Genomic DNA, 24,457 nt, shown 5'->3' with positions numbered 1-24,457 from the left:
TGACAGTGTCCTGACGTTCCGGGGTCTTCCAGAACAAATACTGAGCAAGCTGGCTGATGTCCTTGAGGAGGTTAGAGATCTTCCTGATCCTTAAGCAAACACAAATGTAAATAAATCTAAGCATTTTTTATCTTTGTGCACTGATTGCTCAGCATTCAAACTTACCACTTATATACTTGTACTTTTCTTTAGATAGATAAGCTAAAATTAAAGGAATCTAAAGATATCTTTTTATTTATTTTTTTATTTTATTACTAAAGGTTATTTATTTTCAGTACATATTTCAGTTAGCTTCCAAAACAACATTTTTGAAGTTTTCATTCAAGTTTTAAAATTTAATGTACCAAAAACAACTTTTAATAGATTTAGTTTACAATAACTTGCTATTTTTTTCTGTCAGAATACAAAGCTGTTTTAAATGGTTAAAGATGTCTTTCGGTCAACAGAAGGGTGTATTAAAAGGGGACCTATTATGCCCCTTTTAACAAAAATAAGTCTCTGATGTACCCAGAGTGTGTATATGAAGTTTTAACGCAAAATTAAATTACAATTGCCACTTTTACAGTATGAGCCAAAACATAGCTTTTATGTCTTCCCCTTTAAATGCAAATGAGCTGGTGCTCCAGGGAAGAGGGCGGAGCTTCAAGATAATACATGATACTTACTTCTTCTGGAGGTGTAGCTGGATCACGAACAGTTGGCACTGCTCCATCCTTCAGGAGCACCTTTTTGAGCAAAACCTGCTTTATACAAAGCAGTCCAGTGTAAATGATTTGCGCGGACATAAAAAAATTTCGCTAGAGTTGAGGGAGCATCTTCTTCATTAACAAAATGAATCCACCTTGTCTTCAGTGGCTCAGATTTCAGGAGTAAATGCAGAGAGCTATGTGGATTCATATGTCCAGCTACAGAACAATTAAGTGCTTGAGAGACATTAACCTGTGGCTAATGTGATGTCACATTAGCAGCAATGCTGAAAACAGGTAGTTGGGAGACACTGCTTTTTACTTACAGGTATTAAAAAAAAGAGTGGGTGGCTTTTTATTATTATAGAGTGGTTGTGTACACACACTGCCAACATACATTTATGTCCAAGCAACATGTGAAAGTGAATTTTGCATAACAGGTCCCCTTTAAGGCATCTGTCAGCAGGGGCTAGTTGTCTCACATTAAATAGACAAACTTTGACCTATTGGTTGAGACAAATAAGAGAGTAAAACCCGCCCTAAAATTGGACGTTAAGACGTTCAGAAAACTCATCAAACAAAAAAAGTTTTACAAAAAACACCTCAGAGCCACTTATTGTTGTCTCTGCACACAACAGGGATAAGTATTTTAACACTGGAAAAATTACTCACTTTAAGAAAGCACCTGCCAAGAAAATGTAAATGCATTTCTGCTGAAATATGTTGAATTATTCACTTTAAGCCTGGCAATGTGAAAAAAATCCATCAGGGACCGTTTTTCAGCAATTGAAAGACTCATAACCCAAGTTATAAAAGCTCCTCATTCATTTCATCAATAATTTGGGAGCATTTTTAGACCTTCTTGTCTTGTAGTGAATGCACATGGTTTAATAAGTTGTAGTGGAGTGAATCCTAGAGTTGTTTGTACTCTCTCGTCCTGAATATGAGGTCCACTATGCACAAAGCATCAAAGGAGCAAAATCAACGTTTTATCAAAGAAAAGCATGAAAAGATTAGCCATTGTGAATATCTTAGTCATCAGTCAGTCTATCTTTTGCAGAGGTCCACATCACCTCTACACCTCGTCAGCATATAACGTTTATCACTGGGGAGTGAGTGATGGAGACCCACAGCTCCCTGTGTTTAGGGGTGAAAGGTTGTTGTTTTCCATTATTTGTGGATTTGTTGATAATATTGCAGTAGCTGTGGTTCGCCTTTGTGATAAAACATGATTCACAGCCTCATAACAATAACACAGCAACTCAGAAATTGGTTTGGCTCTTAATATTAATTGCATTTATGTTCAATATGTCTAATACAGACACTATCAGATGTGTACCGTTTAGACAGTGACAGTGAAACACTGACAGCATTATAAACAAAATGGATTGAGTGGATACAGCCCCGTTTCTGACATTCACATTATAATGTTGGTCTCTGGTATATTATATCTACTGTAATATAATGAAATATTCACTGTGTTTATGTTGTCTGCCAATTGTAATATTATTGATATACTATTTTACTGCAGTGTTAATATTTTGAATTAGGTTTGGTTTAAAATTTTAAAATTTGTATTAGTTTAGTTTTTTAAATATTTCTATTTAACTTTAATTCACTTATATTTTATCATTTTACTGTGTCAAATTAAAAACAATTTCAGTTATTTATCAAGGCAACATTTTCCAAGTTCTCCAATATTTTATTTCAGCATTATTTTGAGTACCAAAAATTATTTTAATAGCTTTTAGTTAACAATAACAAGACTGATGCTTGCTAATGTTTTAATTTACATCAAAACACACATCTACTTTTAAATGGCTTTCAATGGCAATGTCATTTGCAAAGAGTGGAAGGGAGTCTCTTCAGCTGATAATTGACCTTAAAAGAGACTGAAATTTTCGAAAGCTTTTTGAAAGTAAATGATAATTTTGCATGTGTAATTATGTTGGAGATGAAAATGAAGTTATTTCTTCTGTCATCATCTTTGTGGTCACTTCTATTTGATGCGGCTCCTCCATTAATTGCACATACACAGTAGCTGCATGAATTTAGAGTCCAGATATATCTGAATCTTAACATTACTGAATATTCACACTGACTTGAGTGCTTTCCATTGGGAAGTATTCACTCATCTTAAACAGTCTCGCTACAACTGTACTTAAAAAGCATTTTTACAATTAAGCTACACTTAAATACAACACAAATAAACTTTTGCACATTCAAGTGTAAAAAAATGAGAAAATAATAGATATACTGTTCAAAATCAAGACATTTTTTGGACACTTTATTCTCAAAAGTTATGAGCATGTTATTTGCACGTGATTTTTAGTTAGGTTATGATATTCAATTTTTTTATTACATCATACATATCAATTAATATATAGAGTTTTTATTATAAAACCTTTACTTTTATTCATATCATTCATTAGAAATATAAATACAGCAATGTATTTTAACAAAGAAACATAATTTTAGGACCATTAAGATTTTTCTAAAATCTGTCATTGTGAAATCTGTTGCAAATAATGAAAATACAAACAAATTTTTTTTGTTACATATTTTGCTTTACAAATGTCTCGCAAGCATGCAAGTAAAAATCTATGATTTAATTTACATTTTAAGCATATAAATCCTGGTAGAATTTGTTGTTCTGAATTCTGAAAAGTTTTTTATTTATGATCTTTTTGTGGATAATAAATGAAAATGTTGTCTCCTATCACTGCAGGTGTGTATGTGGGTGTTTTGTTGGAGGTCAGACTCTAGGTGATGTTAGAACAAAGTGTTTGCTTGTGTCAGTCTTTGTGGGCTTCGGTTTCCTATTTGCTGGTCGTATCTGATTTCAGACCAAGGTGTCTGGAGGTCAAGGTCTTAGATAGCACACCGAAGGTCAGAGAGATGTTGTGCTGCCTCTTTTCCATTTAGAAATCTGCTGGGTCTTGTGTCGGCACATCCTTTATTCATACCATCTTCGTAGAAAGTGTCACCTGCATTTTTCTCCATCATCTGTTTCCATATCATCTTGACATCCTCAATTTTCTCTCTCTAGACCCACTATGAGGATGGCGACTACATCATTCGCCAGGGGGCAAGAGGAGACACATTCTTCATTATCAGTAAAGGAAAAGTAAGTCTATTTCAGTGCAAAGAGCAAGCAGTGATGGTGTGAAGATGATCCCATGCTAATATCTCTTCCTCTTGTTCTCACTTCGCCCAGGTGACGATGACTCAAGAGGACTGTCCAGGTCAGGAGCCCGTCTATTTGCGTTCTATGGGGAAAGGAGACTCTTTTGGGGAAAAAGCCCTACAGGGGTGAGCCTGTCCTCTACACCACTGTTAAAGTCAGAGTTAATGCCAAATTTAAACTCTAAACTGGATATTTGGAGGCACATCCAAGACGGTTTCTCATAACCTGTCAAGGTTTTATAAGATTCACATATGCTTAAAGATAAACAGTCTGCTTTTAGGTCTAGTTTTTGCTTTTTGACATTTTCAACCTCCAAAAACATTATTTAATGCAGAAAATCTCATTCTTGGTTCTTTTAATGAGAAAGAGATATTTATAGTAATAAACTACATTAATAAGAACTGGATAACAATCACTTTTGAGAATTGTGAAAAAATCTAAATGCATTATGGGAATGAAAATTCCTAATTAAAAGTGTTATAGTAATAATAATATAATAATAACATGAAAAAAGTAGTTTGATCATATGTTAAAAAATGACCTGGGGTTTCCCAAAATCATAGTTGCTAACCTGTTAGCAATAGGAAATTGCATTGCAACTATGGTTTTGAGAAACGCACCCATGGGCAGGTTTTTGTGAGATATTAGTTTTTAAAGGATGTGGTGCCATCTTGTGGCTGCTTATAAAAGCACTCTTGGAATTGTAGTGGTAATAGTTTTGGAATTGTAAACTGTTTAGAGCGGATGCGCTTGCATAGCAAACACATGACTTTACATTCACACAATCTTTAAAAGCACTGTTCGCTCACTTTCTCTTATGACTGAGTAAAAACAGGTTTATTCAGGAGTTTTATTAAACAAAATCTTGCACTTCGGGCATCCCAAGTTTGAGTCCCGGCTCATGGAAAAAAATGTCCAGCTCATGCTCGTCCATACAAAATATGTGAAAAAGCAATAGTATCACAGAGTGGTCACTAGTTAAAGAAACACAAAACAAATTTGTGCATATACTTGACCAAAGCAGGTTCTGGAATTTACATCTGTCAAGAGATATTTACCTCAAAGAAGAAAGTCAGGATTTTCATTAAATAATAGTAAATTATTTTTATTTATTTATTTATTTATTTTTTTTATCAAACCTTATCACATGCCCTCATAACACTCTGTGGTACATTACAGTATTTTTTTCTTAAAAGTTTGAAGCTCGTTGCTTGTCACTCCCATTATATCGACAAGCATAAACACCTTTTTTTGTGGTCTAAAACATCAACAGGGTAACTTAATAATGACTTAATTCAATTTTTTTTGGGTGAACGATACCTTTTATTCTATTAATTTCTATTCATGTTTTTTTTTTTAAACATGATTTGTCTTCATGTTTATCATGCTCCATTCTATTCGGTTTTGTTCTATTTAAGTGTGCTTTATTCTGTTCTGTTCTATTCTATTCTTTTCCTGTAGTGGTGTCTGGTTTAAGGGGGCTGTTTACTCTGATTATAATCCTGCGTTTGGTTGTGTTACTAAGAAACAGTGATCCTGAGAGCATGCTGATATGCTCCGTTGTGTATCAGGTGTCCTGCTGGGCAGTCTTCTGATGCGAGCTGCGAGGTTGTGATCGGAGGTGAAATATAGGCCAGGACATTGTGTGCGGTCAGTCCGATTCCTCGGAGATCAATTAAATGCTGTCCTGTAAGAGCTCACGCTTTACGGAGATCATTAACCGTGTCCAGAACTTCATAAAAGAATCTCTTGATCCTGGGATTCAATTCATGTGTGTGTCTATGTGCATTCTGAAGCATTTGACACCTGATTGGTTCACAGACACGTTTGGCAGAGCTGATGATATCGGTTTTTCATGCCGTGTTTCCTCAAGCTGGTGAACGTGTCCCATTTACAGCACACTGACCCACACTCCTGGGATAGTTCACCCAAAAATCTAAATTGTCATTATTTATACTCTCATGACATTCCAAACCCATATAACTTTTCATAAAAACGAAACTTATGTTTTTCCATTAAAAAAACAAACAGCATAGAGGCTGTATAACTGCATTTATTCAGCAACTACAGTGCAACAGCAAACAATTTATAACTGAGATCAGTGTTAACATTTATTACAGTTTTTCACAGAGAAGGTTTTGATGGCAATTTCTTTCTTGACTGGCAAAAAAACAAAACACATATTGAACATAAATAGGGATTAAGACAGTTTGGCTCTATATAAGAAATAAATAAATAAAATAAAAGCACTGTGCAATCATTCCGTACCTATATAAAGGTCTTTTTTGTCTTTTTGTGCAGCTGTTTTAAGGAAAAAAGTTATTTTAGCATTCTGCAAAAGAATCTTTTGTGTTTAAAGGACGAATGAATTTTATATGGGTTGAGAATGTCATTGAAAGTGAGTAAATGATGACAGATTTCCTCTTCTCCTCTGTCTCTCTGTGTTCAGTAATATTGTGCAGCAGCTGTGACCTTTGCAGTAGTGTTATTGTGTATTTGTGCTGTGACAGCTTTAGAGCCGATCTGTTGTGAAGAATTCTCACCTCTGCAAGTATAAGTGTGTTTCGCTGGAAATGGATCCGGTGTGTGCGTGCGTGTGTGTGTGTGAGTGTGTGGTGTCCGGCAGTATTTGCAGTTGGACACAGGAGTAGACACCTCGCGTGCATGTGTGTTTGGGTGTGCGTTTACCATTTAGTGTCCAGCCCTTTTTGCATTCAGAGAGCTGTGTGTGAGAGCTCTTCCTTCAGACAGAACTGCCAATGATGGGACAGATGTCACATAGTGATTGTTTTAGCGTACTGTACTCTAGTAGTATATGCATGTGTATAGCAGTGCTCTGGTCAGACGGTAGTGAAAACACAAAGCATCATGAGGTCAGAGTGGGATTCAGACTCTGATGACTGCGACTGGGGCGACAGTGAGGAAGAGGACAGTCTGCAAACTCTGAGGCACGCCGACTTCATTCTTTCATCAGCTGAAACTGATCATTTAGATATTATAATTTAGATTTGAATAACTATTTTTGTAAATTATTTGACTGAATTATTTTCAATTTTGTGAACTAATATAAATCGTGCTTACACAATTGATTATAAATTGACTTTTCTCTTTATATGTGTGTATGTGTACTGTATATACATTCTTTTTTTTATTTGTGTTGTTTTCAAATTTAAACATACATTTTAATATTTATGTACAATTATTAATTATTATAATTAATAGCATTATACATTTGTATATTGTACATTATATTTAGGATACTTATAATTCATTTTAATAGCTTTAATTTTTGAACTAATATGAACATATTTATCTATAATTACTTAAATAGTATTCAAATTTGAATTAAATATTCAAATGAATACAATATTTATTATTATTGTAGTTGTATTATTTAAACTAATATATTTACATTGATTATTGTACTGCGTCTGTGTTTTTTGAACAGGGAGGATGTCAGAACAGCTAATGTCATCGCAGCAGAGTCTGTCACCTGCCTTGTGATTGACAGAGAGTGAGTATATGTTTATCCTGTGCCAAGAGTTGCTTTATATACACTGCTTGAACATCACAAGTGTCACTCACATTCCAGAAGAAGTAATTCAGGCCAGGTTTTCCAGTTCATTGAACATCTGTGGATTTTACACTGGTCTTTCTATTTATGTGTGTGTGTGTGTGTGTGTGTGTGTGTGTGTGTGTGTGGAACACAGAATCTGTGGGTTTGAAGTGCTTATCTGCTCCCTTATAGAACTCAATAAATCAAGCTCAACCTAAATAGCTAAAGTGTCACGTGTGTCAATAAGCTGGAAAGAGTGAGACAGACAGAGAGAGAGAGGCGCATATGTGCCCTCCGGCGGGGAAAACTCTCTTTCCTGTCTGACTGAGACTCAAACCATCAGCCATCTGTGTGGCAGCTGATTATGGTACATTTCAATCTGAAGTAGTTCATTTAGATATTAAAGTTTCACTATATATTAGTACTGACTTTCTAATTTAAGAAAAAGACATCAATTAAAAATTAACAGTCATTTGAGGGATAGATCTTCAACTTTACATGAGTTCATTCTCAAAAGATAAATATATGTGCTATGTCCTTCTCACATTAGACGTTTCTAATGAAATGATCAATTTAAATACAGATTATATATGTGTGTGTGTGTGTGTGTGTGTGTATATATATATATATATATATATATATATATATATATATATATATATATATATATATATATTTAATTTATTTATAAAAAAATTATTTTTATTTTTTTATTTTTTTATTGTAGTAATATTTCACAATATTGTTGATTTCCTTCACAGTAGTGTATTTGTAATAAAGATGAAATCTTTCTGTTTGTGCCATTTTTTTAGCTCATACAAACACCTGATTGGAGGTCTGGAAGACGTGTCCAACAAAAGCGGTGAAGACGCAGAGGCAAAAGCAAAGTAGGTGAAATCATCTTCGAAGACATGTTCTTATTCTGTTTTCTTCCCCCAGATCCATTTGTAATATTTTTTCTATATAACTTTACCACCACAAGGAAAATGTATCTTTTTATATGACATGACGCTATCAAAAGAATCGTGGACAGTATGTTAGTTGAGTTAGTGATGTCATGTCCATATCTGTTTATGTAGAATCTGATGCATATCGCACAGAAAAATTGCTCCAATAATATGTTGGCTTTTTTACAATTTCTAAATGCGAACCAGGTTTATCAGTTGGTGAGTGATGAGAAACAAAGTCATATTTAAAGGCTTCCGTGATGTTACAGTTATGGTTGTTCAAAGCATAATGTTTGGGGAAAATATTCAATTTAGTTTTTTGTTCATTTGAGTTTTGTTTGAAACAAGATGATGTTGAGCAAAGGGTTAAAGGTTTTGGTCAGTAAGATAGTTTAAGGTTTTTGAAAGAAGTCTCTTATGCTCATCAAAATACAGCAAAAACTGTTTTTAAATAATATTTAAAATACAATGTAATTATTCAAGTGATGTTTTCAATCTTAAAATATTTTAAAATGTAATGTATTTCTGTGATACAAAGCTGAATTTCCAGCATCGTTACTCCAGTCTGCAATGTCACATGATTCTTCAGAAACCAATCTCATATGAAGATGAAAGATGAAAATAGCTGTGCAGCTACCTTGATAATTTTTTTTTCAGGATTCTTTGAATAGTAAGTTCAAAACAACAACATTTATTCAAAATATAAACCTTTTGTAACATCATAAATGTCTTTCCTGTCACCTTTCATCAATTGAATGAATACTTAATAGTGAATAAAAGAAATAATTAATAAATAGATCTTACTGACCCCAAACTTTTTCTGATTTGATTGGTACTAGTAAAATACAAAAGTCTAGCAACAATTAGAATGCAGTTGTCAAAGGGCAGCTCAAGGATGTTTACTGTAACTCTAGAGCTGTAAAGCAGAAAAGGCTGTGCTAGCATGCAGAAGACATGTTATATAAGATCCAGCAACTGTTCATGATCTGAAGAAACATGATGAGAAAGCGATGCAATCATTGTGCGGCGATGAGAAAATAATCCGTTCAGAGAAATGTGAAACCTTATCACATTTCACTGAGAGAATATCAGACACACACAGAGAGAGAAAGAGGGATTCTGGGATAGTTCAAAAACTCAGTTCCCACTTCTGTCATATCTGAACCGAAATAGAAACTTATCCTCCTCTTATCTGCAGATCTGCAATGTAAATGAGCTCTGATGAATAATGAAGAGGTGTCTGAGATTAAAGCTTATTAAGACACATCTACAGCTGTCACCTCCTGCACTGCATCCCCTGTTATCCAAACTACAAACCTGTAAATAAATCTCCAGCTGCCACGCTGACAGATAGAGAACACTCTAATGAGACGAGTGTGTACAGCTCTCCTGGACTGCATCACTAGGAGCACCAAACAGAAACGCAAAAAAATCTTATCAAGTTTTGAACACTCCTCTTGGTTTCATATTAAAATATATATGCAGTGTGTGTATAAACAGATATACCACAAGACCAGTCATAAGTCGCACAGGTGTGTTTGTAGAAATAGCCAACAATACATTGCATGGGTCAAAATTATCTATTTTAATTTTATGCCAAAAATCATTAAGTAAATATAAGTAAAGATCATGTTCCATGAAGATATTTTGTAAATTTCTTACCGTAAATACAGTATATCAAAACATAATTTTAGTAATATGCATTGCTAAGAACTTAATTTGGACAACTTTAAAGGCGGATTTTCTTAATTATTTGAATTTTTATTAATTCATTTTTTGCACCATCGGATTTCAGATATTCAAATAGTTGTATCTCAGCCAATTATTGCCCTGTCCTAACAAACATACGTCAATGGATGTATTCAGCTGATTTATTTATGCAATTCAATAAATAAATAAATAAAATAATAAATAAAATAAAAATACCCTTATGACTGTTTTTTTTGGTTCAGGTTCACGTATAAATAAATGCACAGTAATTAATGTGCAATTTATATCAAGCCATTGCAAATACAAAAGACAAAATATCACCAAATGTATTAAAATATTTGTTAGTTTATTTTTTTACAAATAATTATTAAAACTTAATTAAATGTTATATTATTTAAAATGTTGCCATATTTTACTTTTTATTATTATAAACATATTACCTTATAACTTATTTTATATACTTTTAACCTATTAATTTAAAAAGGGTATAATTTATTTTTATTAATAATAATCATACAAATAATTTTTACTGATCCTTCCATAAAAAAAAAAAAAAAAAAAAAACTTTTAAGTTGCAGTAATGCACATAATGGAAATCAAGACATTGCAAAATACATTAAATGCAGTCCATAAAGAATCTATAAGGCTCCATGTTGCCACCTTGTGGTCAATCAAAATTGACTATTACACCAACAATGAATTAAAGAAACCATGACCTAATAATCGGCAGGGCCTTCCAGGTTAATATTTTAATCAAAGCGGTTTTAAAACTAATTTTGTTGATTCCGCAGGCATAAAATATCAGTAAATTGTCTAGCAGAAATGTGAAAATCATGTCAGTGTTGCTAGGTGCCAGACCTTTTTATCAGCATGCATGAGCACAAAGAAGGTTGGAAGCTAGCACCACTGTCACAAATTCGATGGTCACACATACACCTGCCTGTTTCATCCTTGAGAGTTTTAATCTCAATTATGCTTTCGTTTATTGAGTTAAGACATGCGACACACATTTGAATGCAGGGGATGTTTTCAGATGGCTGAAAGGACTGAAAACTGGATTAAACTGTCACTTTGTGCAATCCAAATGTATTAAAATATGTATTCAAATATATATATACATTTTTTGATATATTATTTTACATAGTATTATTTTAAAAACGAATTGGCCTATTTTACTTTATTTTGAATGGGTGTTTGACACTCTCGTGGTAGAATCTGCCAGCTCTGCAGCTGGTGTGAGGCTTTAAACAGCTTGCAGCTGGAGAATGAATATCTTCTGTTTATAGTCTTAACAAGAGTTGTGGCTTGTATCCATGCCTCTTTCCAAAACTGCACTCTTGTTTGTGCATTAAAGATCATGCCAGCGCTGCACATCCCTGACCCTGCCAGCCTAGTATCTGATTATGTGAAAAGGATTGAATAATATCTAAAGCACGCTTTGCGTATGTCTGCTGGGTTTTACAACCCTTGGCAGTGTGCGTGGAAAATCTTAAACTCTGTGTGACACTGCAAAGCGGTTTTTGCCAAGCTAAACTGCAGCTCAATCGTGTCATTGGCCATGGCTCAAGCGAAGGGATTTGATTGGCCAGTTCTGCATCATGGCCTCATATAAGCACTTTGATTGGAGGAAAATATGACAGTATCCAGGTCACAGGACAGTCTGCAAACAGACATCCTGCAGCAATTTATTTGCAATGTCATAGAATCCTTATGCCATTCTGACCTCTAATTAATCATCTGTATGATTGCAAATATCAGTGATGAACATGATCTGATGCAAACTCCTTGATCTTCACAGCCAAAACCCTGTTTAGTTGCAATCAAAATAAAATATTATATTATAGCAACAAAAAGTAAGCTATAATTGTTTGCCAAATTTCTTTTTTTTATCCCATTTTTTCTGGTTATACATTACATATACATTATACAGAAAATGTAGACTCAATGAGGTATGTTGTTTGTTTACATTGCCCTTCAGGACTTAAACTAAAATAATAATAATAATAAAGATAATAATAATAATCGGCTAGTGAAGGAAAAGCAACCACTCAGCACATATGTAAATAATCCTGTTTAAATAAAACTGTTTAGTTACTATTCATTTCCATTTGAAAAGCATCTCAGAATGCACCTTATGAAGTGTCAGAATATATCTCGCTTGTGCAGTGCTGTGTTCTAGACAAACACTGATGAAAATTACATGAGATTTGAGTTTTGGGTTGCCCCACTAGACAGACCGAGGGAATAACTACGATTTTTCTTCCATTCACTTTTCTTCTATTCCACTTTTTTTTCCCTGTTTGTTGAAATGCAGATACGAGGTAGAGAACGCATTCTTCTCCAACCTAGACCTGTCTGACTTCAACATCATCGACACTCTTGGCGTTGGAGGATTTGGCCGTGTTGAGCTGGTAACACAGAACGACATGTTTTCACTGCATTATGTTTTTCTTTTATATAGAGGTGTGCCTTTTTTCTCCAAATTATGATTTGAATATATTGTGTATTCCAATTGTAGTTGTAATATTAGTCATTCATTCAGATATAACTGTGTGTGTGTGACACTAAAGCTAAAGGAATATTTTTAACTCCCCATCTTTTGTTTTCAGGTGCAGCTCAAGAGCGATGAGTTGAAGACATTTGCGATGAAGATCTTAAAGAAGCGCCACATTGTGGACACAAGACAACAGGAGCACATCCGCTCGGAGAAACTGATCATGCAGGAGGCACATTCAGACTTTATAGTCAGGTACCTACTACTGCTTTACACTTCAGTGATTTGTATCCAGTATTATTTTAGTGTCGTCAGTAATATCTACTTGTAGTTTTTGTTATATTTTGAATTAGATTTTATTTTTATATTTTTATCATTTACATGTTAGAGTCTAAGTAATTTTGTTTTTATTCTATTTAGTTTTCAAGTTTGTACTTTTAGTCTATTTCATTACTTCAGCTTAGGAATTTTACCTTGGCAACAAGCTTATATATATACAGTATTGTTCAAAATAATAGCAGTACAATGTGACTAACCAGAATAATCAAGGTTTTTCGTATATTTTTTTATTGCTACGTGGCAAACAAGTTACCAGTAGGTTCAGTAGATTCTCAGAAAACAAATGAGAACCAGCCTTCATGATATGCACACTCTTAAGGCTGTGCAATTGGGCAATTAGTTGAATTAGTTGAAAGGGGTGTGTTCAAAAAAATAGCAGTGTGGCATTCAATCACTGAGGTCATCAATTTTGTGAAGAAACAGGTGTGAATCAGGTGGCCCCTATTTAAGGATGAAGCCAACACTTGTTGAACATGCATTTGAAAGCTTAGGAAAATGGGTCGTTCAAGACATTGTTCAGAAGAACAGCGTACTTTGATTAAAAAGTTGATTAGAGAGGGGAAAACCTATAAAGAGGTGCAAAAAATGATAGGCTGTTCAGCTAAAATGATCTCCAATGCCTTAAAATGGAGAGCAAAACCAGAGAGACGTGGAAGAAAACGGAAGACAACCATCAAAATGGATAGAAGAATAACCAGAATGGCAAAGGCTCAGCCAATGATCACCTCCAGGATGATCAAAGACAGTCTGGAGTTACCTGTAAGTACTGTGACAGTTAGAAGACGTCTGTGTGAAGCTAATCTATTTTCAAGAATCCCCCGCAAAGTCCCTCTGTTAAAAAAAAGGCATGTGCAGAAGAGGTTACAATTTGCCAAAGAACACATCAACTGGCCTAAAGAGAAATGGAGGAACATTTTGTGGACTGATGAGAGTAAAATTGTTCTTTTTGGGTCCAAGGGCCACAGGCAGTTTGTGAGACGACCCCCAAACTCTGAATTCAAGCCACAGTACACAGTGAAGACAGTGAAGCATGGAGGTGCAAGCATCATGATATGGGCATGTTTCTCCTACTATGGTGTTGGGCCTATTTATCGCATACCAGGGATCATGGATCAGTTTGCATATGTTAAAATACTTGAAGAGGTCATGTTGCCCTATGCTGAAGAGGACATGCCCTTGAAATGGTTGTTTCAACAAGACAATGACCCAAAACACACTAGTAAACGGGCAAAGTCTTGGTTCCAAACCAACAAAATTAATGTTATGGAGTGGCCAGCCCAATCTCCAGACCTTAATCCAATTGAGAACTTGTGGGGTGATATCAAAAATGCTGTTTCTGAAGCAAAACCAAGAAATGTGAATGAATTGTGGAATGTTGTTAAAGAATCATGGAGTGGAATAACAGCTGAGAGGTGCCACAAGTTGGTTGACTCCATGCCACACAGATGTCAAGCAGTTTTAAAAAACTGTGGTCATACAACTAAATATTAGTTTAGTGATTCACAGGATTGCTAAATCCCAGAAAAAAAAATGTTTGTACAAAATAGTTTTGAGTTTGTACAGTCAAAGGTAGACACTGCTATTTTTTTAACACACCCCTTTCAGCTAATTGCCCCATTGCACAGCCTTAAGAGCGTGCATATCATGAATGCTGGGTCTCATTTGTTTTCTGACAATCTACTGAACCTACTGGTAACTTGTTTGCCAAGTAGCAATAAAAAATAAACTAAAAACCTTGATTATTCTGGTTAGTCACATTGTACTGCTATTATTTTGAACAATACTGTATGTCCCTATGGGTCTCTTTTGTCACTTTTTAAATTTCTAATTTTTTGCTACATTTGAATGAGATGACACTTGGTGACTTTCATGAACACACACACACACACACACACACACAAATAAAAAAATTTATTGACATGATTAAGATATGATAAAAGGTCAAGAAATAAAAAGTAGCACTTGGCACCAGTCAAAAATGACAGAAAATTATTGAAAAGAATAAACATTTAAAAATAGGTAATAAAATAGGATAATTAGCATAGTATTATAAAATCTCCCCCAAAATACTAAATAATTAAAAAAATATTATTGAACAAAAATATATTATATAGAATATATTAGATAAAACATTACATTTCAAATACATTTCAAGGTATTTTTAAGCTTTGACATCAGAAGTGTGAAGTGAAACGTGAAAATAGATTAACCTGATTCTGTAGAATGGCGTTTTGACTGTGTTCCTCTTGTTTTCTCAGACTCTATAGGACATTTAAGGACAGTAAGTACCTCTATATGCTGATGGAGGCGTGTTTAGGTGGAGAACTGTGGACTATTCTCAGAGACCGGTGAGACCTGTCAATTCACTCTAGATCAATGTGTTTTTCTTCACTTGCTGTCTGAATTTCAACAACACAACAGTCCTGTTTCTTTCCTAATCACAGGGGCAACTTTGATGATTCAACTACGCGCTTTTACACGGCATGTGTGGTGGAGGCGTTCGCTTACCTGCATTCCAAAGGCATCATATACAGAGACCTCAAACCGGAGAACCTGATCCTAGACCACAGAGGCTACGCCAAACTGGTGAGGACAGTAAAGGCATTGGATATGGACACCTAATTCTCGCCCTCTAGTAGTTTCAAGAGATAAAAAGACAACAATAGCCTGCAGTCACCTAGAACATTGTGCTGAATCTACATATAAGAGTCTATTAATGTTAGTACATAAGATGATAAAATAACAAACCAATTAGTATTTATAAAAGGATAATGATAATATATGATTTTTTTTCTGTTCACGTGTTGGTCCTCTTATACAGTAGGTGTACTTTTCTCAAAATCTCACCCTCATGTCATTCTAAACTAGTGTGATTTTTTTTTTTTTTGTAGCAGATTTTTTTATGAATTCTGAATTGATTCAAAATTATTCAAAACTGTGTATTTTGCATTAGACAAGAAAAAAAGTTTAGTAAATAATGGTTTTCATTTTTGGATGGACTGCCCCTTTAAAGAAGTCAGATTTAGCTTGTGTCAAAGTAGACTCAAGCTTGAAAATTTAAATCTTGGGTAAATCTTTTAAAGGTGGATTTTGGCTTTGCTAAGAAGATCGGCTTTGGGAAGAAGACGTGGACATTCTGTGGTACACCAGAGTATGTGGCTCCAGAGATCATCCTGAATAAAGGTCATGACATCTCTGCAGATTACTGGTCCCTCGGCATCCTCATGTACGAGCTGCTGACTGGCAGGTAAGGAACAGGGCTTCGTGTGTTAATTAAACATTATTAAAGTATTAGGATTTATAATTTATACTACACATGCAATGGTTTTTAAATCCATTTTCAGTCCTCCTTTTTCAGGACCGGATCCAATGAAAACATACAACATCATTCTTAGAGGCATCGACATGATAGAATTCCCTAAAAAAATTACCAAAAATGCTGCCAATCTCATCAAAAAGCTATGCAGGTGTGTGCATCACTATAAACCCCACTGGCTGTCTATTAGCAGATCTTGTTCATGCAGATTTCTCTTTTCTTCTTCTTAGAGACACGCCGTCTGAAAGACTAGGAAACTTGAAAAACGGAGTCAAAGACATCCAGAAGCACAAGTGAGTTTGATATTTGCTTTAAAACATGAACATGAAAAATATGCTGATATAGTTTTATGAATGGTCTCATGTTATGAACATGTTTGCAGATGGTTTGAAGGATTTAACTGGGACGGATTGAGGAAGGGCACACTGACGCCCCCCATCATACCTAATGTAAGTGCTTATACTCATGCAAGGCAGATTTTACACTGATGTTAGAACGGAAACATACTCTGCAAGTACTTTATGAATTACAGGGCTTTTACTGTAATGGTCACAAGTCTTAAGGGTATAGTTCACCCAAAAATGAAAATTTTGTCATTAATTAAAAACACTGTTCACCTTCATGAAATCTGAGAGCTATCTGACCCTGCATATTTTTCTTAAAATAAATTAATGCTATTACTCAGCGGGGATGCATTAAATTATTCAAGAGTGACAGTAAAGATGTTTTTAATGTTGCAAAAGATTTATATTTTAAATTAATGTAAAATAAATTGTAGGCCACCAAATCAGCATATAAGAATGATTTCTGAAGGATCATGTGACACTGAAGACCGGAGGGATGATGCTGAAAATTCAGCTTTGCAGTCACAGGAATAAATTAAATTTTAAAATATATTAATAGAAAATATTTATTTTCAATTATAATATTATTTCACCTTATAACTGTTTTTGAATTATTATTATTATTGAACTTTCATCAAATAAATGCAGCCTTGGTGAGCAAAAGAGATTTCAGAAACAAAAAAATTCTTACAGACCCAGACTTTAACGAAAGTGTATCATTCGCATGCTAACAGTTTTTTTTTTTTTTTTGTAGCTAACATCATCCACAGACACTAGTAACTTTGACAGCTTTCCTGAGGACAATGAAGAGCCACCACCTGATGATAACTCAGGCTGGGACACAGACTTCTAATCGGGCCCAGACACACAACACTGCTCACATGGGACGTCTGCATTACTGGATGGACTGGAGGAGAAATGTGGGAAGAAGCGGAAGGAGAAGAGGTGGATGAAATGAAGTGACTCTAAAAAGACTGTCGAGACCCGGAGCACGTGTTTGACCCATGATAACCACCTTTACTGTGAGCTGACTGAGGAGACAGTCCATTTAGGGAAAAGCTTGTGACCTCAGCGATTTGTTCTTCTCCCTGATTGGTTGCGAACTCTTCATTCACCGATCCGTGTGCAGACTACTCGAAAGACGACCACACTATATGTCGCAGGAGTCCAGACAGACCTGAATGTTGCTCTTAAAGTAATACTCGTTCATTATAGCACATGTACATAATAGCATAGCATCACTACTCTGAGAAACTTGCGCATACGCCGGCGTTAACTCTCACGTGCATCACACTCTTCAAACACACAGACATCACAGACGCATCTTCACGCCTCTCTTCGCTGTTAATTTATTGTTCTGGCAGATGGTCATTACGGTTTATGATATTCTGAGCCCAGCGCTGGTTTTCTCAAACTTCATCCAATGAAATGATGTGCCTCAAATTCATAGCTCCATTAAAAGTGTACTGTATTTATGGTCTAAGATTTATAAGAATTGGGAGATAAGTACTGACGACTGTGAACAGCCAGATTTGAAACAGGAAAAGAGTGTCATTAAAACAGGAACAGATGTGGGACTGATTAACCTTCTAGGACCATTCTTAAATTCAAATGCAGGTACAACATAATCCTGATTTCTCCCCATATTCAGTCATATCAGATCATGAACAGTATTAGTGCCTTAAATCAACGGCATTCTGCGACGCTCCTCATGCTGCATGTCAGAAATCGATCCCTTCAGCCTGCTGCTGTCCATCAGACGCTCTCTGTCTAGTTGTTTTTTTTTACACAATAAAACAACTGTTTTAGACACTATCTGTGTCCTCACATGGTCTGCCACTGTCTTTTATGGATCTGAAATGTTTAAAATGTGAATTGTTTTAGGGTTGGGCTTTTTTTATTTAGGAAACTTTCATTTATTTCTATGATTCAAAGCTGAATTTTTAGCATCATTACTGCAGTCTTCCAGTGCCATATGATCATTAAGAAAACATTCTGATGCTTATTTACTACTCAAGAATATATTATTCTATTTTATTGAAGCTTGACAGCACCTGGTCTTTCTCTATGAAGAAAAGCATGATCAGGACATTCTACAAAATTCCCCTTTATATACAGTAGGTACGGACATACATTTCACTTAAAAAAATAAAATAATAATAATAATAAAATAAAATTATATATATATATATATATATATATATATATATATATATATATATATATATATATATATATATAAATATATATATATATATATATATATATATATATATAAAAGTAATTAAATTCTACCTTTAGGTCCATTAAGTTATTTTATTTTTTTCATTGTGACATACATTTTCAAATGCCTATGGATGTTTTATAGTTTTAGCCTACTTTTTAATATGTATGTTTGTTTTTGTGTTCAAAATGTACAAAATTAATATAATATAAAGTTAATATAAATATAAAATTCATATAAAGCGAGTACACCATGAATCCATTTTCCAGTCCGTGTTTTTACCTTTTGCTGAATCACCACGAAACACCTTTAATAATTGTTCATATTCGAACTATTTTTAGACGTGTTCGGGTAGGTACCGCTGCGGACTAGCACAGTACTTGTGTGATTCGTCATAGATATAAACGGAGAGAAGTAGCGGCTACAATATTCTTCCGCAAGCGGCGGCAGTTTTGTTTCTAAGCCGCTAGAGCGCCAAAAGTTACGGACTGCAAATTTTTAAATGCTTTTGAAAGTCTCTTATTACAATTTAAAATTATTTTTTTTCTGTTTTAATATAATCTAAGATGTAATTTACTAATTTAAATATACGTTATATATTAACTGATCTGGGGGAAACATTTTAATTATTATCAATGTTGAACAGTATTATACTTGTGAAAATGTATCACTGTTTCCTCAAAAATCTTAAACAAATCAGCATATTCAAATTATTTCTGAAGGATTATGTTACATTGAAGACGGGAATAACAATGCTGCAAATTCAGCTTTACATCACAGGAATACATTTAATTTTGAAAATATATTCAAAAAAAAAAAAAAAAAAAAATGGGCAGGGATTGTATATGGTTTTAAATGTCCCAAATACTTTATTTATAATATTATTTATTTCCTTTTGTAATTAAATATAATTAAAAAATGTTTTTGTTCTTGAGACTTTTATATTTCCCTTGCTTTTACTCTCTGAGCACATCCTTAACGACAGAACACGGGTAGGACCTCAAATTTGATTATTTACTGCAATTAAATTACATTTTGTCTGGCATTACCAGAGGATATGATGATGATCTGCTGTTTTCAAACAGAAAAGGCCATATAGGCTATCTGCTTGTGCTTACCCTGGAGAAATGAGTCTCCCAGACTCTGAAATGAGTTTCATGGTAAGTTCACTGTGCAGTCAGGCAGACATTCAGCCTCTAAGCAGAAATAACTTCAGATTCATTTGTTGCATCATTAATTAATTTGCATAGAAATATGCTACATGGCAATAACCTTAATGAAACTAAACAAAAAGTTTAATCATGTTATTTTTTCTAGACCTATAACTTCTTATTTATTAATTTTTCATGTATAAAGTGAATGCTGAGTGCCTCTACTAAAAGTTATGCTGCTAAAATAATGAGAAGCCATCTTTAAATATTCTAAAGCTCAATGCTGTATAAATTAAACACTCCATACAAGTTTTTTTATGATTTCTTTAAAGCCCCATGATCTGTAGGGGGCAGCAATTCACCATTTCACACAAAAGCGCCAGCAAAACTCAAGATTCTTGTGAAGAGCACTAACAGTGTGGGTTACAACCATCAACTCATAGTCAGAGTCAGTTCGATGAAACTAAGAAAAGACTGAATTAAACAGAGTTACACTTTTGTGTTCCTGTTTTAATAATGTCTCAGCTTACCACCCAACTAAAGTGATTTAATATTAACACCGCTAAAAAAAGAACAGCAGGTGTAAGGTGTTTCCACAATGTATTTGACGCCAAAATCAGATTATTTAACAAATTCTACAATTAGGGCAATGCATTTAGTGGAAAAGGTTTTTATTCCACTTTAATCTATTACAGTGAAATGTTTTTTTTTTACTCCACTTGCATTTCAGATTATATAGCTACTTTTTTATAACGATACTCGCCACAGTTCAACTTTTATCTAATAACTACTCTATGTATGCACCTAATGTAAACAATGTAAGCTTGGTGAATCATGAACCCTTTTAAATTCTGTAGTGTGTGTGTGTGTGTATGTATGTACGTATCTATGTATCTATGTATGTATGTATATATATATATATATATATATATATATATATATATATATATATATATATATATATATATATATATATATATATATATATATATATATATATTTATATATTTATATATATATATATATTGTGGGGAACATATTTATATAATCTCCTGCTTAATTTTTAAGTTTGCCCACTTACAAAGATGAAGGGGTTCTAATTTTTATGGTGGGCTTATTTTAAAATATAGAGACAGAATATCAACCACAAAATCCAGAAAAAAAAATAAAATAAATAAAATAAAAAAAAAGATTATATTAAGGTTAGAGGCTGATTTGCATTTCAGTGTGTGAAACAAGTATTTGATCCCCAACCAAAACATAACTTGATGCAGAACCCCTTGTTGGCAGAGGTAAAACGTGTTTTGTAGTTGGTCACCAGGTTCGCACACTTCTCAGGAGGGGTTTTGGTCCACTCCTCTTTACAGATCCTCTCTAAATCCTTAAGGTTTCTTGGCTGTCATTTGGCAACTCTAAGTTTCAGCTCCCTTCACGGATTTTCTATTGAGGTCTGGAGACTGGCTTGACCACTCCATGACACTAATGTGCTTCTTCTTGAGCCATTCCTTTGTTGCCTTGGCGGTATGTTTCGGCTCATTGTTCATCATGCTGGAGGACCCATCCATGACCCATCTTCACTGTTCTGGCTGAGGAAAGGAGGTTCTCGTCTAAGTTTTTTCAGTATATGGCTCCTTCATTTGCCCTTCAATGTGGTGAAGTCATTCTGTACCCTTAGGAGAAAAACAGCCTCAAAGCATAATGTTTCCACCTCCATGCTGGACTGTAGGGATGGTCTTGGGGTCATAGTCAGCATTTTTCTCCCTCCAAACACAGCAAGTTGAGTTAATGCCAAAGAGCTCAATTTTGATGTCATCTGACCAAAACACTTTCTCCAAAGCTTTCTTTGAATCAAATAGATGTTCAATGGCAAAGTTTAAACGGACCTGTACATGTGCCTTGGTGAGCAGGGGGATTGATGCTTTTGTATTTGTTCCATTTCCGAATAATCGTCTTCTTATGTCACCTTCTCACCAAGCTTGATGGTCTTGTAGCCCATTCCAGCCTTGTGCAAATCTACAATCTTGAGTCTGACATCCTTTGACAGCTCTTTGGGTCTTGCACATGGTGGTGGGAGAGGTTGGAACGAAAGATACAGATTGTGTGGACAGGTGTCTTATACACCTAATAACATTAGGAGTAACTTCTTAAAGTGGCAGGACTAATTTGTGTCTACATGGGCACATAACCAGTCTGTGGGAGCCAGAATATTCTTGTTGGTTGGTAGGGGATCAAATATGTATTTCACTAAATGTAATGCAAATTAATCTCTAACATTTATATAATGTGTTCTCCAGAGAAGATGCACTTCATTTCAGTGAAGAGGAAGGTCTGTTTTTACTGCAGTAAGTTAGATAAACGTGTGTAACATTAACGTGCATATTATTTTTATGTGCTGACAGAAAAATGATCAGGTTTAAGCTCTAGAGCTAGTTAACAGAGGTCTGCTGACAGGTACTGCCGTGTATAATGATATCCTTTAAATTCCACTTTAAGCGCTTACAGTTGTCAGTCTGTTTCTGAGGGGGCGCGATGGTAATTACGCACAGGTATTGCGAAAGACATATTACGAGGCAAGGGCGTGGCTTCTGAATATTCATTAGGTTGCGCAATTGAACGGTACACAGCTTGATTAATATTAATGAGCCTGGGATGCTGCGCGCCTTAGGAGAACTATTTCCATCGCCTGCGCAGACATGAGTTCATCCAGCAGGTCTGCGCAGGCGATGAGAGGGGCGGTGGAGAGCGTGTTCGATGCCCTCGTACAGTCATTTAAAAGGGGCGGGAATATACAAACAGTCCCGCGTGTATAAAACTCTTGGAGACGCATGAAGAGCTGTGGAGTTTGGACATTATGCGTGACATTCTGACAGAGAAGAACATGAGGAACATGCTCTCACTACTCACCGTTGTGACTGTTTATCTCGCGGTTTGGGGCGGAATCACTGCGGATGCTCAAGTTGGACCTGTGTTACAGAACTCCATCAGGCATCTGCCCGCAGCATCCAGTCCGAGTGACGCGGTGAGCGCGAGCCCGCGCGTTACCGGCACCGCGGACAGCCACGCTCCGGTACGTGATCACGGGATGCTGAAACGCACAGAGGATTTAAAAGGATTCAGTTTGAGATGATTTTTAAATTCCTTTGGGGTTTTATGACATGCATGTGCTTTTAAAGGAGCCTTTCAAATAAAGTTTTTTGTGCTGATTTCCTCTTCCACAGTCGCCGCACTGCGCCGCCGATGATGAGTGCAGACTCGGTGAGTTTTGTAACGGCTCTCGCGGAGTTTGTCTCTCGTGCCGCAGGAGGAGGAAGCGCTGCGCTCGTGACGGGATGTGCTGCGCTGGAAATCGATGCATCAATGGTACATACCAGAGATCATTTTGTGTTTTATTCATTATAGTTTGTTTGAAGATTGATTTTCCCATTCGTGTCTCTCTCTCAGGTGTGTGTCAACCTGCTGACACAGACGCCACCGGCGCGGTAGATGCCGCTCTACCGGTTGGCAACACAGATGCGCCCAATATTCCAGTCACACGTGGGCAGAACTTCACACATCCTAAAAGAACCACCAGCCTACCAAAACCACAGCAGCCACTCAAAGGTGTCAAATCTGTCTCTTCTTTTCCCCCTTTCATTTTCTTTTCCTCTCTTCTGCTTTTTATCTTGCCTATTCTACTCATTCCACCTCGTTTTGATGGCTCATTTCGTCTTTTCTCCTTTCTTTCTCATTTAGTCTATTCTTTTCTCATCTCTTATCCATTCTTTTGCTCATTCGCCTCTTCTCATCTCTATTAGGGTCACCTTTCAACTCCTGTCTTTGTGTCTCTTCTTTTCTCATCTACTCACCAATATTTTGTCTCTCATCTTTTCTCTTCTCCATATTGATCTGCCTTATGATGGACTTCTTGTCTGAACTCATCCATCTTTCTTTTGTCTTTCCATTCCTTCTCAGACTGTTCATCTGGTCTGGACTGTTCTACATATCATCTTATCCATTTTTAGTCTTCTGTTTTCTCCTCTCATCCATCTTTTTTTCAATTGAAATAAAATACCCAACCTGCTTTGTTACACGTTTCAACTTGTCTTATCTAGTTTATTTATTTCTGTTGTGGTCTCATCTCTTCTTACATTCACAAGTCTGATTTCAAAACTTCCATTTCTTCTAACATGCTTGATATCACACAAATCTGGAGGCGTGAACACTAATGTGATTTATAATCTGTCAGGTGGCGAGGGCGAGACATGTCTCAGATCTTCAGACTGCTTGGAAGGGCTCTGCTGTGCTAGACACTTCTGGTCCCGGATCTGCAAGCCAGTGCTGATGGAGGGGCAGGTGTGCACGCGCCACCGGCGGAAAGGAGCTCACAGTCTGGAGATCTTCCAGCGCTGCGACTGCGGCTCTGGCCTGACCTGCCGAGGCCAGAGAGAGAAACCCGGAGCAGAAAGCCGAAACCTCCACACCTGCCAGCTGCGCTGACCCCACAGAACCGCTCTCTGCTCTACA

General features: G+C 35.6%; 2 protein-coding genes across 5 annotated transcripts in view; both read left to right on the top strand.

The window, feature by feature from the left end:
* The window catches only part of prkg1a (protein kinase cGMP-dependent 1a), a 52,557-nt gene extending 34,151 nt beyond the window's left edge, over positions 1 to 18,406 (top strand). For 2 of the 4 annotated variants that reach the window (XM_052573411.1, XM_052573410.1), the window contains exons 5-18: positions 7 to 70; positions 3,736 to 3,813; positions 3,904 to 3,998; positions 7,322 to 7,387; positions 8,242 to 8,316; positions 12,401 to 12,497; positions 12,696 to 12,835; positions 15,178 to 15,267; positions 15,364 to 15,505; positions 16,003 to 16,166; positions 16,264 to 16,386; positions 16,466 to 16,528; positions 16,618 to 16,684; positions 17,334 to 18,406. In XM_052573411.1, the coding sequence (XP_052429371.1) occupies positions 7 to 70; positions 3,736 to 3,813; positions 3,904 to 3,998; positions 7,322 to 7,387; positions 8,242 to 8,316; positions 12,401 to 12,497; positions 12,696 to 12,835; positions 15,178 to 15,267; positions 15,364 to 15,505; positions 16,003 to 16,166; positions 16,264 to 16,386; positions 16,466 to 16,528; positions 16,618 to 16,684; positions 17,334 to 17,432 (1,363 nt within the window). In that variant the 3' untranslated portion in view covers positions 17,433 to 18,406. Of the gene's footprint in view, positions 1 to 6; positions 107 to 3,735; positions 3,814 to 3,903; positions 3,999 to 6,158; positions 6,822 to 7,321; positions 7,388 to 8,241; positions 8,317 to 12,400; positions 12,498 to 12,695; positions 12,836 to 15,177; positions 15,268 to 15,363; positions 15,506 to 16,002; positions 16,167 to 16,263; positions 16,387 to 16,465; positions 16,529 to 16,617; positions 16,685 to 17,333 lie in introns of those variants that run through there. The other 2 variants (XM_052573412.1, XM_052573413.1) reach the window with 2 other exon arrangements.
* A 4,226-nt stretch (positions 18,407 to 22,632) lies between these two features.
* Positions 22,633 to 24,457, top strand: part of dkk1a (dickkopf WNT signaling pathway inhibitor 1a) — a 2,282-nt gene continuing 457 nt past the window's right edge. The window contains exons 1-4 of the mRNA XM_052573355.1: positions 22,633 to 23,021; positions 23,173 to 23,314; positions 23,396 to 23,554; positions 24,180 to 24,457. The exon at positions 24,180 to 24,457 is cut by the window's right edge and continues 457 nt beyond it. Coding sequence (XP_052429315.1) covers positions 22,806 to 23,021; positions 23,173 to 23,314; positions 23,396 to 23,554; positions 24,180 to 24,430 — 768 coding nt within the window. The 5' untranslated portion in view covers positions 22,633 to 22,805 and the 3' untranslated portion in view covers positions 24,431 to 24,457. The remainder of the gene's footprint in view (positions 23,022 to 23,172; positions 23,315 to 23,395; positions 23,555 to 24,179) is intronic.

This window comes from Carassius gibelio, chromosome B13 (genome assembly GCF_023724105.1).
Source record: "Carassius gibelio isolate Cgi1373 ecotype wild population from Czech Republic chromosome B13, carGib1.2-hapl.c, whole genome shotgun sequence".
Lineage (NCBI taxonomy): Eukaryota > Metazoa > Chordata > Actinopteri > Cypriniformes > Cyprinidae > Carassius > Carassius gibelio.
This window is presented reverse-complemented; position numbering and strand designations above follow the sequence as displayed.